The following is a 14,897-nucleotide window of genomic DNA, read 5'->3' as shown; positions in this document are numbered from 1 at the left end:
CTGTGTGGCTTGAGCTCCCCTCTGCCACTTTGCATTTCCACCCAGCTCTATGGCTTTAGTGACCACCTCTCGTGCTCACCTGGCCCCATCCAGAAAGGACTAGAGATGGGGAGAAGGAACCTCCCAGTGTTCCAAACGCCAAGGCCCTTGTCAAACCCTGAAGACAGCTGCTGCTTCATTTATGGAGAATTTCACCCAAAACTCTCCACGCAGGATGCCTGGACTTATGGTCAAGTTCCTTTCTTTTGAAACTAGACCCAGAAAAAAAAATTTTTTTTTTAAGTAATGACTTTAAAATCAGCCATTGATCTTGTACATAAATTATATCTCAACATATGTGAAAGTAGCTCGGTTGTGTCTGACTCTTTGCAACCCCACGGACTATATAGCCCGTGGAACTCTCCAGGCCAGAATACTGGAGTGAGTAGCCATTCTCTTCTTCGGGGGATCTGCACAACCCAGGAATCAAACTGGGGTCTCCTGCATTGCAGATGGATTCTTTACCAGCTGAGCCACCAGGGAAGCCCATATCTCAACATAGTTGATAAAAGAAAGGAATTGGCCACTGATGAATTTTGGCCTCAGTGCATAAATCTGCTTAAAACCATAGCCACGTCTGGGGCCTCGGTTCCCTGATTCTTTGTTTACTGCCTTCCCCTTCTGTAACAGATTCTAGGTGCACAGTTTCAGTCCTAGAAACGGTGCCCTAGAAAGGACTCGGGTTGTATGGGGAACCTAGGAGATTCTATCAGGAGACTGTCAGCTCCATGAAGGCAAAGGTTGGTCCTAGTAACCTTCCAGAACTCTGATGGGTCTGTGTCTGTTTGTTCTTTATCCATCCATCTGTTCATTCAAATCAGTATTTGCTGGGGCCAACCCTGTGTCATGCTGTCTTCCAGGTTCTGTGAATTCACCACAAATAAGGAAGACATGATCCCTCCCCCTGTTTTGTTCTAGTGAGGGGGACAGAATAAACCAGGAAACAGGATATATGTTCTAGTATTTCAGTGAAGCGGTGACTCTTTTGAACCTACTTTTGAAAAAAACACTGGAAGCGGCAAGTCCTGTAGGAACCCCTACTGCAAACAGCTGCCTTGACGTGTAACTGACTCCCTGAGGAGCATCTTCTCTTGAGCTGAACCCAGTTTTGCTGAAATATCCTTTTCAGTTATCCTCCCATTTCAGAGCTTTCCTGAGCTAATGTCACAGGTACATGGACAAGGCTGAATTATTCTCATGTATCTTTTTTTTCTTCAGTTGAAACATATTTGACACATAGTATTATAGAATTGCCACATATCTTTGAATATCAGCCAGTCACAATTTGAGTATTATTTAAAGTGGCTGATGATATCTGGGGAAAAAAAATTTTTTTTTTAACAAAGGAATTGTCTAGAAATAATTACACTGATTCATCATCCTGTTACTTCCTCCACCTCTGGAGCTTTACTTATAACTGAAGGAGAATATTTTGTAACAAGACATCTATGAACCAGAGGCTGCCCTGGTTTGAACTCAAATCGAGTTCCATCCACTCATGTTTTAGCTTCTTCAATATTCTACTGCCTGCAGAACATTCAGCCAGAAGCAGAAGCCGCATGGCTGGTTGATTTATTGTTCTGATTACTGTATGCATTCTCCTTGGTCCCTGAAAGCATGTACATAATGACTTGCTCTCAAAGATCTTCCATCACCTAGAAATATCGCTAGAACATTCTTACCTGCATGTGTTCTTATACGCCTGTGCTAATTAGAAACCAAATTAGTATCTTGAAACAGTCACTCCTCCTAGCACTATTAATTTTCTTATGATTCTGGGCCCATTTTATTACATAGCATAACAGACATTAAACATCTTGGAATTTATGCCAATTACAGACAACATGGATATTTGTTTTGGTAGTAAAAGTAACAAAGAGGTTTGAAACACTCTTTTTTTTTTTTTTGGCTCAGCTGGGTCTTTGTTGTGCATACAGGCTTTCTCTAGTTGTGGTGCACAGGCTCTTAGGTCCTCGACCAGGGATCAAACCCACATCCCCTACATTGGAACTTGAACTCTCAACCACTGGACCACCAGGGAGGTCCCTTGAAGACTCTCTTGAGTTTTTCAGCAATCCAAAATCCTAAAACTCTGACACTTAGAATGAAATATTTTAAATCTGTCAAAAACACTGGAGTCTTTAGAGGGGAACGTATGTTTTCCCTTCTGGAAGTTTGCCTCTGTGTGTTCTTCCTTATGCAAATGAACCCATTAAGCTGAGAAGAGCTAGAAACAGTTTGCTTAAGTGTTCCAAGTACATTTTATGGGAAAGTTGTATTCCACCACCACCACCACCACCACCCACCCTCTTTCATCTCTTCAGTAAGAAATGAAAGAATTTTTTTCACTCAAAGTCTAAAGCACAAAAATGCAAAAGTATAGCCTTGGGCAGGCTGGTGGGCAGAGTGGCCTGTGTCCCCCACCACCACCACCCATAGAAAGTGGTCATGTATGGCTGTGAGACTTGGACCATGAAGAAAGTGAGCACTGAAGAATTGATGCTTTAGAAATGTGGTTTGGAGAAGACTCTTGAACACTTGGAGAAGTCCCTTGGACAGCAAGGAGAGCCAACCAGTCAATCCTAAAGGAAATCAACCCTGAATATTCATTGGAAGGACTGATGCTGAAGCTGAAGCTGTAGTACTCTGGCCACCTGATGCAAAGAGCCAACTCATTGGAAAAGACCCTGATGCAAGGAAAGATTGAAGGCCGAAGGAGAAAGGGGCAACAGAGGATGGAATAGTTAGATAGCGTCACTGACTTGATGGGCATGAATTTGAGCAAACTCCGGGAGATGGTGGAGGACAGAAGAGTCTGGCATGCTGCAGTCCATGGGATTGCAAAGAGTTGGACACGACTGAGCAACTGAACTACAATAGCCTTGGAGAGATTGGACGCCAGAGTGGCCTGTGCCCCCGCGCCACCCACCTTCTAGCATAGACCTGTCTCAATAATGTCTCAGATGCCCCAGGGGGAAAGTATCTGTAACCCCCGTAAATGTTATAGACTCTCAACTATGATGGTGCATGAAACGAGAAAGAAAACTTGTGAGACCTTGACACTTCCATTAATTCTGAGTAAGAATGACAAGATTTTCAGGCACAGAAACCAGGACCAAAGGCTGTGAGCGCCATCTGGTGGCAAGGTCACCACACCGTTGCCCAAATACCTGGGAATGCCCGCCCCTGCCCCCCAATCTTTTTTTTTTTTTTAAATGTGAAGCCTGCAGCCTGGTCTGACAGTAAACAAGGAAATTCTTGTATTTTATCTTCTTTTAAGATCATTTTTATTTATGATATTGTGTCTCAGTTTACTCTTATAGCAGTTATTTTTAATTTAATACATGTTTTTAAGTTTAAAAAGCAAGGGGCTTCTAAGAAAAATGCTAAGAAATTATAGTGGGACCAGGAAAGAGATATGGCAAAAATAGTGAAAGTGGTATTTGAATGACTGAAGTTTAAGAGCTCTCTTAGGGTGGGGTTGCCAGATAAAATAAGGACACCCAATTAAATTTGAATATTAGAATGTCTTTTTTAGCGTATGTTCCACATACTGCATGGGACACACACGAAAATGTTATCTGTCATCTTATTTTAAGTGGGCATCCTTTTTTTCTCCCCCAAATCTGGCAACCTTACCTTAGGAAAACAAAGAAATTATGTCCCGCTCCTTGTTGCTTCTATTTTGATCTATCAAAACAAGCTAGCCCTCATCCTGTCTAGGGACTATGTGGCATTTCTGCCCCAATAAACATGTCCCTGTGGGAGAACTGAGTCCTGATGTCTGAAAAAATCAAAGTAGCAAAGGCCCACAGCGCACCCTGGGAGGGAAAAGGCCTGGCCACTCAGACCAAGCAGTCAGGAGTCAGATGAAGAGGGAGGGTGTTCTGGCCCACCTCCCTTCCCCAGCCTCTCACGTACCTGCTCTGCGAAGGCCAAGATGCGGCAGCTACTTTCCAGCCCTTACCAGGGCTGCTTTCCAAGGAGATCCTTCCAGGGCCCCTGTCCTGCGTGTGGATCCCCGGAGAGGGGCTGGCCCTCAAGTGGGTTCTGAGCCAGGGACTTCCAGAGTTCTCGCAGCAGCCAGCCCATGGTCATCCCACCCATGATTCCTGTATTTCCTCCTAATAATAACCACAGCAGTGTTAAAGTGAGCCTGAGCAAGACTTAAAATGCACACAAAAAGATTCCCAACTCCTTTCCCCAGAGACAGACAAGGGAAGCTGAGGCTAAAACATGCCATGGGTAGTCAGCTGAGAGGACCGTAACACCTCATCCCTCTATGCTGTGTGCCAGGCATGATCTGACTACTTGCACACATGACTAATTTGTTAAGATACTTCTAACAGGGATTTCCTGGTGGTCCAGTGGTTAAGACTTCAAGCTCCTGAAGCAGAGGGCATGGGTTTGATCCCTGGTTGGGGAACGAAAATCCGACATGCTGAAAAGCAGGGCCTAGGGAAAAACAATACTTCTAACAATCCTATCAGTCTGGGACTACCATCACCCCATGTACAGACTGAAGATAGAATATGGTGTATTCCTGTGTTCACACGGCCCTTAACAGGCAGAAACAGAACTTGCAGCCTACAGTCTGGCTCCCAAGTCCACACTGTCCTTTACAGCCTCCAGCTTTTCATGCTGCTTCCTAGGGCCACCTGGAAAGGTGGAAATGGGCCACTAGAGGCTGGGTTTGAATCCTGCTCCACCTCTGACCAGCCCCGTGATACTGAGCAGGGGACTTTACCTCTCCAAGCCTCCGTCTGCTCCCTTGCAAGTGGGAAGACTGATGGGAACAGCAACCTTCAGCAATGCTATGAGGAGTATCCATGTAGCATGTGCAAATGAGTTTTGTAAACTCTGGAGTGTTGTATGAGGTATAAGCTATTTGCTGTTCTCATTAAAGGAACTTCATTGTATAACTTGTTCCCATCTTTTGGGGGCTTCCCAGGTGGTGCAGTGGTAGAGAGTCTGCCTGCTAATGCACGGGACACAGAAGACATGAGTTTGATCCCTGAGTTGGGAAGAACCCCTGGAATAGGAAATGGCAACCCACTCCAGTGTTCTTTCCTGGGAAATCCAGTGGACAGAGGAGCCCGGTGGGCTACAGTCCCTGGGGTTACAGAAGAGTCGGATGTGACTGAGCACGCCCAACACCCTCCTGTCTCTTGAATTTTGCTCTGCATACAGTCAGTGCTGGATGATTCGGCACCAACTGCTGGCCTGTTTATGGCTAAAAGTCCACAGATGGTGATCTCAGAGAGGCAACAGTGAGCGGTGGCTTGAAGCGAGATCTTAGTTCCCTGCCCAGGAACTGAACCTGGGTAGCCGGGATAAAAACCAGGACTCCTAGCGACTGGGCCATCAACAGCTAGAGGCTAGAAGCAAATCTTCCCTGGCTCTTGCTCCCATTGAAAAATTCATTTCTTGTGGAGGCAAAAACTATTAAAAAAAAAAAAAACAGGTACAAAGTTTATTATTACGGACACAGCACCACAACTGGAAGAGCACACAGAGAAACAGTTTGTTTAGTTAAGACAGAGATGCACACCCGGAGAGGAGGCGTGGGCATCCCTTCAGTGAGGGATGCCCAGGACAGAGGTGGTTACATCATGTATATAGGGCAATTCTTTCGAGTCTTTGTTGTTGTTGTTCAGTGGCTCAGTCTTGTGGAGCTTGTTCAAACTCAGGTCTATCGAGTCAGTGATGCCATCCAACGTCTCATCCTCTGTCGTCCCCTTCTCCTCCTGCCGTCAATCTTTCCCAGTATCAGGGTCTTCTCTAGTGAATCAGCTCTTCGCATTAGGTGGCCACCCATCCGGTGGGTCTTTGTTTTACCTTTGCCAATTATCTAGTTTCTTTTTCCACACCAGACCTACCCTAGGATCCTCCCCAACATGTGTGCACAGCTTTTTCCCAAGATAGATTCCAGCCCAGCAGCCAGTGAGGGATGGGGCTTGACATCACATATTATGGGATGGTGACCCCTCCTTTGTTATCCCCAAGGAGCCTTTCTGCACATGTGCAGTGACTCCCTTGCCCCAAGGATGGGAAATATGTGACCTCTTGTTCTTGTACTCAAACAAGGTTTTGTCCCTGTCTGTCCCTGACACAACTGATGTGCCCACAGGAGACAAAGTCCAGCCATTTACCCTGTTCCTGTCATTATTTCCATCTCAAAGTGCAAACAGGAGGCTGGTTGTAAATGACTAACCTGGAGCCCACCTACCTCCTGTCTTGGGAAATGTAAACAGAAGGCTGGTTGTAAGTATCCAGCCTGAAGCCCATCTGCCTCCTGCCTCAGTCACAGGAAGGGATCCAGAGCAGGGGCACCTGAGCCCCTGGGTGACCACAAAGGTAAGTTTGTGTCTTGATGATGTAGGACACGGTGGTCACTGAAGGAATAGGCACCCTCCCATCTCTCCCACTAGTTATAACTGAAAAGCTTGGTTTCCCCAACAGCCCGACCCAAGATCAACCTGACTCTTTTTGTCCAGCCTCGGAGAAGTACCGCATGTCCTGCAAAGCCGGCTGGCCCTCCTCTGACTGTGTTGCCTCTTCCCACAGATCAGTGCCCTGCAGCAAGGCTACAGCCAGGTGCTGTGCCAAACCCTGTCTGAGAGGAACTTGGAAATCACGTCCCTGAAGAACCAGGGTGAGAACTTAAGGAGGGATAACGCCATCACATCAGGTGAGGTCCTTCTGGATTTGCTCCTGAGAACTGCCTCTCTCCCCCTGCAGACATCACCAATCTATCACTGCACTTGCCTCTCTCCCCCTGCAGACATCACCAATCTACCACAGCACCTGTGCCCATGACCTGGGTGCAGCCTCAGGGATCTCAGCACCCACCTGGCCACCAGTGTCAGTGAGTTAGATTTCTCCCTCAGTGAAGATTTCTTGCCATCCTCTTCCTAGGGCAGGGCCTGATAAATACTGGAGAGAATGCTGTATCTTGACCAGGCTTCCTGGGTGGCTGGCTCAGTGGTAAAGAATCCATCTGCCAGTACAGGAGATGTAGGAGACCCAGGTTCAATCTCTTTTCTGGGAAGGTCCTCTGGAGAAGAAAATAGCAACTGCTCAAGTATTTTTGCCTGGACAATTCCATGGGCAGAGGAGCCTGGCAGGCTACAGTCCATGGGGGTCACAAAGAATTGGACACGACCAAGCAACTGAGCACACACACATGTATATTTTGTCTCCGAGGTCTCCTGAGCACCGGCCCCACCAGGGAGAACATAGAACAGTGTGACTTGGATGGCTCCACAAGCCAGCCTGCTTAAGGGCAAACTAGAACATGGACAAAATGGGGTCACCACTTTGGGTACCCATCGTCTCACCGATTTTCACCCAAGTGCACTTGGGCCCAAGTGAAACATTTTCTAATTGACCAACAGAGGTGGTTCCCTGATAGGGGGCTTGGATGGGGGGAGGGGCAGCCCACGCATAGCTGTGGCTGAGCCTGGACTCCCTGAATTCCTTCATTCCTTCAGCATGCTGACTGAGCACCTACTAGGGTGCTCAGGTTCTTGACGTCTTGTCACAGAGAGAATTCAGTGAGAGACAAAGTGATAGGTAAGAAGTGGATATGTTTAGAGAGAAACACACTCCACAGGCAGAGAGTATGGGCCATCTCAGAAGGTGAGCGGCCCTGAAATATGAGGTGGTTGATTTTTATGGGCCAGGTAATTTCATAGGCTGATGAATGGGAGGATTATTCCAAGTATTTCGGGGAAGGGGCAGTGATTTCCAGAAATTGGGCCACTGCCCACTTTTTGACCTTCTATGACTGACCTCAGAACTGTGCTGGTGCTGGTGGGTGTGTTGTTGTTGTCAGTCACCAAGTTGTATCCGACTCTTCAAAACCCTGTGGACTGCAGCACGCCAGGCTTCCCTGTCCTTCACCATCTCCTGGAGTTTGCCCAAGTTCATGTCCATCGAATCAGTGATACCATCCAACCACCTCATCCTCTGTTGCTGGTGGGTGTGTCACTTAGCTATTGCATTTCAATGAGCATATAATGAGGCTCCAAGTCCCCTGGAAGTCGAATCTTCCACCAGCTTGGACCTAGTTGGTTCTAACCGGCTTATGTCACATCCTCAAGGGCTCCGTCATTCTTTTAGAGATTGTGCTCTTCCCCCTTCCCTCCTGTTTCAGATGGGCAACGACAAACCAAGAGCAAGTGAGGCTGTGCGGGGTGAACATAGGACTGAGGCTGGATGGGGTCAAGGGGTCTGGGTTTTATACTAAGGGTGATGGGAAGTCAGTGGGGTTTTTAATGCAGAAAATGACCTGAAGAGGACCACTCACAGAAAGAGGGAAGGGAGAGGAGCAGGTGACAGGGAGGAGGCAATGAGCCTGGGAGTGGCATGTCACTCCCAAAGTCCCCGGCATGTAGCAGGAAACATGCCCACAGCTGTAAAAGCCAAGCACATTATCTTGTCACATATGAATCACTCTCCATATATGAATTTATGCTTTTCCCCGGCCTCACTGTGCAACTTACCACTCTCACTTCCACCCCCTCCCAGCCCCAGGTCCCTGCTTATGCTCCTCCCTAACTTGGAATGTCCTTAGATATTTGCTGAGCACCTCCTCCAGGTTTGGTATGGTCTGGGAACCAGGAATGTAAGGATGAACTCACTGGTCCTTGCCCTCTCTCCATATGTCTGCCAATCAAACCTCATGCAAGCATCAAAGCCTGTCCTGGATCCCACTTTCTCCAGTCAGGGAGTCAGACAGACCTGGGTTGGGACAACGCTTGGGATGAGCTGAACTCACACCAAGTGTGGAAGCCCCAGAGGGATTTCCAAGTAACTTAACTGTGTCCTATGGGCAAAGCACATTTTTAAAATGAAATTCTGGATCATTTCATTTTTTATTTCATATTTGTTGTTGTTGTTTAGTCACTAAGTCATGTCCCACTGTTTGTGATCCCATGGACTGCAGCACGTCATGCCTCACTATCTCCTGGAGATTGCCCAAGTTCATGTCCATTGAGTCAGTGATGCCATCCAACCATCTTTCCTCTGCTGCCCCCTTCTTTTGCCTTTAATCTTTCCCAGCATTAGGGTCTTTTCCAACGAGTTGGCTGTTCACGTAAGGCGGCCAAGTTCAGTTTAGTTCAGTTCAGTCGCTCACGTGTGTCCGATTCTTTGAAACCCCATGGACTGCAGCACACCAGGCCTCCCTGGCCAAGTATTGTATAAATATTTTTGGTCGTGCCTCATGGCATGCAAGATCTTAGTTCCCTGACCAGGGATGAAGTCTCTGCTTCCTGCATTGGAAGCATGGAGCCTTAACCAGTGGACCGCCAGGGAATTCCTCATATACCTGCTTGACTGACACCTAGCAATAAAATTAGGCCTAATGTTCTTCCAGGAAAGAACTGTATGAGATAATCCAGTACCACTGTATTTAGGCACCTTTCTTCCCACTTTGGGCTTCCCTGGTGGCTCAGCTGGTAAGGAATCCGCCTGCAATGCGGGAGACCTGGGTTCGATCCCTGGGTTGAGAAGATCCCCTGGAGAAGAGAACGGCTACACACTCCAGTATTCTGGCCTGGAGAATTCCATGAACTATACAGTCCATGGGGTCACAAAGAATTGGACACGACTGAGCAACTTTCACTTTCACTTCCCACTTTTCTTCAAAGTGATAATTCAATAACGGAGTAGTTATCTATTGCTATATAGCAAGTTATCCCAAAATGTAACAGATAAAACAACAGCTGATATTTATTATCTCACCCAGTTTCTGCAGTACAGGAATTTGGGATGGGGAGGTGTGTAACTTAATTCTCTTGAATTGCAGTCAAGATGTCAGCCGGGGCATCAGTCATGATATCGAAAGCCTTACCGGAAGCAGGAGGAACCCCTTTCAGAGTCGCTGCCCATGTGGCTGTTGGCTGGAGGCCTCAGCCTCTCATCACACATACTTCTTCCGAGGGCTGCTTGAGTGTCTTTACAACACGGGGGGTGGCTTCCCCCAGAGTGAGTGATGCGAGAGAGCAAAGAGGAAGCCGCAGTGTCTTTTATGACCCAACCTGGGAGGTCACATTGCATCATTTCCACAGCATCATGTGGGTTACCCATGTCAGCCCTATTCAGGGTGGGAGGGGCCACACAAGGGCATGAATTCCAGGAGGCAGGGATCATGGGGGCCATGTTGGAAACTGGCTATTGTGAAAAATAGTGAGTGCCATGTAGGGAGATGACAGAGGATGACATGGTTGGTTGGCATCACCGACTCAATGGACGTGAGTTTGAGCAATCTTCAGGAGATGGTGGAGGTCAGAGAAGCCTGGCATGCTGCAGTCCATGGGGTCGCAAAGAGTCAAGACACGATTTGGCGACTGAACAACAACAACAAATATAAGTTAGTCACTTTATGTTCTTAGGACAGACCATCTCACTTGACCCTTATAATAACTCTGTGCAGGACATGCAGTGGGAGGTGAAATAACTTGTCTAAGACCACCAAGCTAATAAGGGGTAAGGACAGGGCCAAACTCATATAAGTGTGAAGCTAGCCGCCCCGCAAGAGTGTCCAGCAGTCCACTCTGCTGCAAGTCCACCTCCTGGGCCCTGGAGAAGAATTCCTGGGCTTCACCTGTGCTGGGCCTTTGTTCCCCAAGCCCTGGGCATGGCCTCTCCTCTTGGCGCTGCCCAGCCTTGCCCACCAGGGGCCCCCAAAGGCTTCTTCTCCCACTGGTGCTCGCTGACTGCCTCTCATTCTCTCTGAAGCCTCAAACCACGTTCCATGGTCTCTGGTCTCATTCCCGTTCTTGATCTGGGGTTCTTGGCAACAACCTCTGCAGTTCTAGGAATGCTGGCCCTGGGCTTGGAGGTTCTTGTCCGAAACTTGGCTAACAGTCATGGTGATGCCAGGAATCCTTCCTGCCCTTTTCACCTGTGAGTTTTTGTTTTTGTTTTGCAGAGATGGTGTCATCTTTGCAAAAGGACATGTTAGCAAAGGATGAGCAAGTTCAACAACTAAAACAGGAGGTGAATCAACTAAAAAGTGAGAACAAAGAAAAGGATCACCAGCTCGAAGCCCTCAGCTCCAGAGTGAGTGTCGGGTCATCACAAAGTGTAGCTTCAAAAAGCAGACACAGTACAGTCACGTGTCTGCAGTGAAGTCAACTTCTCTGCAGCTTTTAAAGTACAGTATATGGCTCAGAATAAGCATGATATATATACAAATGCAGCAAACATTTTCTAACCCCTATGATAAATAAACCCCAGGAACAAACACACTTATTAGCATATGTTGCTACTGCACAGCTTAATGTAAAACAGAGTAAAATCTCTCTGTGAGCAGGGACAACCCACAGGGCTCCATCACGGTCTTAGCACCAGTGGTTCTCATAATTGCCTTCAAATCAGAACATTTGAAGATCCCGATGCAAACACACAAACTCTCATTTCTTCCCTAGACTTGGTAGGCGAGTGAAGAGTTTTTTAAATGGAACTTTATTTGCAAATCTTGCCTTCCATGCCAACTTTAGAATCCTGACTCTATAGGATAAGATTTCTCAGTATTTGTATGGCGCATCTGTTTCTGCCAGTCAAGGTAAAACCTCATAGCTTTCATCTCAGGTCGTAACTCAGAGATTCCCAGCAGCTGTCCAGTGGGTTAGCCAAGGCTGCACAGGTGTGGGGTGGAAACATCCTGAGGTTCCAAGGAAAAGGCACAATACGTAGTACCTGGTGCTTAGTACTATATCGAATATGGAACTGGCAAAAGGCATGAGCTTTGGGGTCAGAAAGACCTGGGTCCAAATCCCAGAGCTTTCTCTTACTGTAACTTATTTGGCCTTTATTTCCCCATCTGTGAAATGAGAATAACAAAATCATCTTCCAAGACATGGGAGCCTGGTTTTAGCAGTGCTCCTCTGCCTCTGCCTCAGTCAGCTGCCTGGCCAATGCCTCTGTCTTTGTTTCTGCCAAGCAGAGTGCCCTCCTAGGCATGTGCACTCGCTGTTTTAGGTGAGAGGACTGCGTGTGTGTGTGTGTGTGTGTGTGTGTGTGTGAGTGTGTGTGTTGGGGATGGGGAGGGGTTGCAGAGCTGGTGCTTAGTAGAAGGGGTATGCAGAGACAGCCCCTGCTTGGTTCTTCCACCTCCCACAGTGCATTTGTTTGATTATGTCCCCATTTCCCCTTCCTTATTGACATTGGAGTGCGGTCACTTTTCCTCTGGGTTCTTCCAGTCTTATTTCTATATATTACCTAGAAATCAATCAGTCAGTTATTTTACAGTGGATTTACACTATGCGTATTTTTAAAAATCATAAAAATCCCCATGCTAATAAATCAGTGCTCTTATCATTGGTCTTAAAAGCCACACACTTTCTCCTGGATGTACATGGTGTTATAAAGTGATCTCCTGTTATAAACAACACTTGTTTTTTTTTCCCCACTGTTACTGACAGTTCTGTGGAGAACATCCTTGAAGCTACAGATTCCCTGATTTCTCTAATCATTGTCCTTAGGGTACATGTCTAAAGTGGGAATTTCTGGGTCAAAAGAAGGCACATCCATCCTTATGCTCTTAATGTCTGTTGCCAAAGTGCCCTCAGAAAAGGCAGCTCTGTTTACCCCTTTGTGACCAACAGGGCAGCTGTGTCTTTGAGATGGAACCTGCACAAAAGCAGTAAGATCGACCCAAACTCACTGCCCCCCGCCTCACCACTCTCGATGGTTAGTAGGTGAAAACAGCTCAATTCCTCCACCCTAAGCACCCAGACTTTGCAAGTCTGGACTCTCCCTGTGGTGCAGTTTGCTGACTTTTGAAGGGCAGTTTAGACTCTTTATTTGTCAGAACTCATAAGAGGGCTGAACCAGGAACAACCACAGGATCCCAGTGCTTCTGTCATACAGACGGTCTGGCCTCTCAGAATGCAGGGTATGATTGAGTTAAACAACAGAAGACAATCTTGGGCACACACATAGAGACTTAGGGCCCCCAGTCAAGCCCACATGACCTTGTTATTTTTCTCCCTAGTGCTCAGTGCTGAAAGAAGAGTTAAAGAAGGAAGATGCCCAGAAGGAGAACGTGGAAGCCCAAGAGAAAGAATTAAAACTCTACAAAACCGTGTGTTGAAACTCCTCACCCCTGGGTGTCCACAGAAAGCCTAGACTTTAACCTTCAGGGCTTTGGAGGGGTTCCTTGGCCCCTTAGCTAGTACAAACTCTGGGGCTTTATGGGTGTCTGTTTGTTAATGTAGTTAACAAAATTCTTTGATTTGCTTGCCTCAAAGAGATGGGTAGAAAACCTTGGAAAACATATTCTCCTAGTATTTTGTGGACAGTTGGCTCTAGGGCCCTCATCAGGTTTCCCCTGGAGCTGGGCTAGAGTTTGCCTGGAGACCGGGACAGAAGGTGGCCAGGTGGCCACTAGATGCTGCTAGAAATTCACCATGGTTCCTACCACTGAACTTGTGATACCCAAGTTTTCATGATCTGCTGTCACAAGTTTTATCACAGCCATGGGCACTGTTATTAACATGAAATGCCTCCTTAAGTATCATTACTTAAATATTGATGCATTCAATTTTACATCAGTTCATAAAAACAAAATAAAAAGCAGACACATCATTGGCTTTGTATGGAAGGTGAATATAAAAATTAGTACAATGAAAAGATGAGCACTAAATGTGAATGTTCACCCTCTGCGCCAGTCGAATCCTCAAGAACATCACCAAGCATATATTTTCCATCTGTCGAGGCCATTTTCTCCTCTCAGGGGCACTGCTATTCTCTGCTATGTCTCAAATGGGAACAAAAAGAAAAAGCTCATTGTTCTTTTCTTCCAAGCGTTGCCCATGGTGTCTTCCAAATAACCCCTATTTAGACTGAACTCAAAATACATCCCAAGGAAAGAGAATCTGAGTGAATGTGTCCCTTGTACTGTTTAATCCAGAATCCATGCTGATCTCCAAAAGAAAGTCAAATTTTCCCTCACCCTGCACTTTCAATGCATCTGTTGAAAGAAACCCTACTTTGCTTTAAAGATGTAGAAGCATCTCCCAAGGGAAAGAATTAAACTGATCTTAGACTAGGTTCCACCTTAACGAACCGGGTGAGGTGAGTTCCGAAGTTGACTTTGCTGTTGTTGAAACTTTCTCAGCAAATCCACGACATGGAGAAAGAAGTGAGAAAACTCAGGGAGGAGCTGAAGAGGAGCAGTACAGAGCAGAGCCTGATCTCCAAGACGCTTCGGGAAAAGAGCAAGGTATGGCAGGGCTGGGTCGCCATGGCAACCGCTCCGGGCTGGGTCTGCCAGACTCCAAAGTTCCCGTGTGTAACCACGACCCACTGCCTTCAATCGTGAAATTACCCAGGAAAGAATTGATCCATTAACTCAAGTTTGTCAATGATGTTGTTCCAACTTAAATACTCTTATTGATTTGTGTGTGTGTGTGTGTCTTTGTGTTCCATCAGTCATTGGGAACTTTTTTTTTTTTTCCTAAATCTCATCATGATTGTAGATTTGTGTTTCTTCTTTTAATATTGACAAGTTTTGCTTTATATATTGTGAAGTTGTGTTACTATGTGCATATAAATTTAGAATTTGAATACTTCCAGTGGAACAAGACTTTTGATCATCATAAAATGTCCCTTTTCATCTCTAGTAGGGTTTTCCCCTTAACATCTTCTTTGTCATTTAGCACCATCACTGGCTTGCTGTTGGTTAGAGTTTCCATAGCATATGTTTTTCATATTTTCTCTGTTAATTTTTAAAATTTTATTTATTTATTTATTTTTGGCTGTGCTGGGTCTTCATTACTGCACACAGGCTTTCTCTAGATTTGGTGAGCAGGGATTACCGGCTTCTCATTTCAGTGGCTTCTTGT

The 14,897-nt window shown here is 46.3% G+C and overlaps 1 protein-coding gene across 4 annotated transcripts in view; it reads left to right on the top strand.

Moving 5' to 3' along the window:
- FHAD1 (forkhead associated phosphopeptide binding domain 1) overlaps nucleotides 1-14,897 on the top strand; it is a 159,131-nt gene that overhangs the window by 67,769 nt on the left and 76,465 nt on the right. For all 4 annotated transcript variants that reach the window (XM_043924446.1, XM_043924445.1, XM_043924444.1 and 1 more), the window contains exons 7-10: nucleotides 6,607-6,730; nucleotides 10,979-11,109; nucleotides 13,046-13,135; nucleotides 14,171-14,275. In XM_043924446.1, coding sequence (XP_043780381.1) covers nucleotides 6,607-6,730; nucleotides 10,979-11,109; nucleotides 13,046-13,135; nucleotides 14,171-14,275 — 450 coding nt within the window. The remainder of the gene's footprint in view (nucleotides 1-6,606; nucleotides 6,731-10,978; nucleotides 11,110-13,045; nucleotides 13,136-14,170; nucleotides 14,276-14,897) is intronic.

The sequence above is a fragment of the Cervus elaphus genome, chromosome 14 (genome assembly GCF_910594005.1).
Source record: "Cervus elaphus chromosome 14, mCerEla1.1, whole genome shotgun sequence".
In the NCBI taxonomy this organism is placed as follows: domain Eukaryota; kingdom Metazoa; phylum Chordata; class Mammalia; order Artiodactyla; family Cervidae; genus Cervus; species Cervus elaphus.
This window is presented reverse-complemented; position numbering and strand designations above follow the sequence as displayed.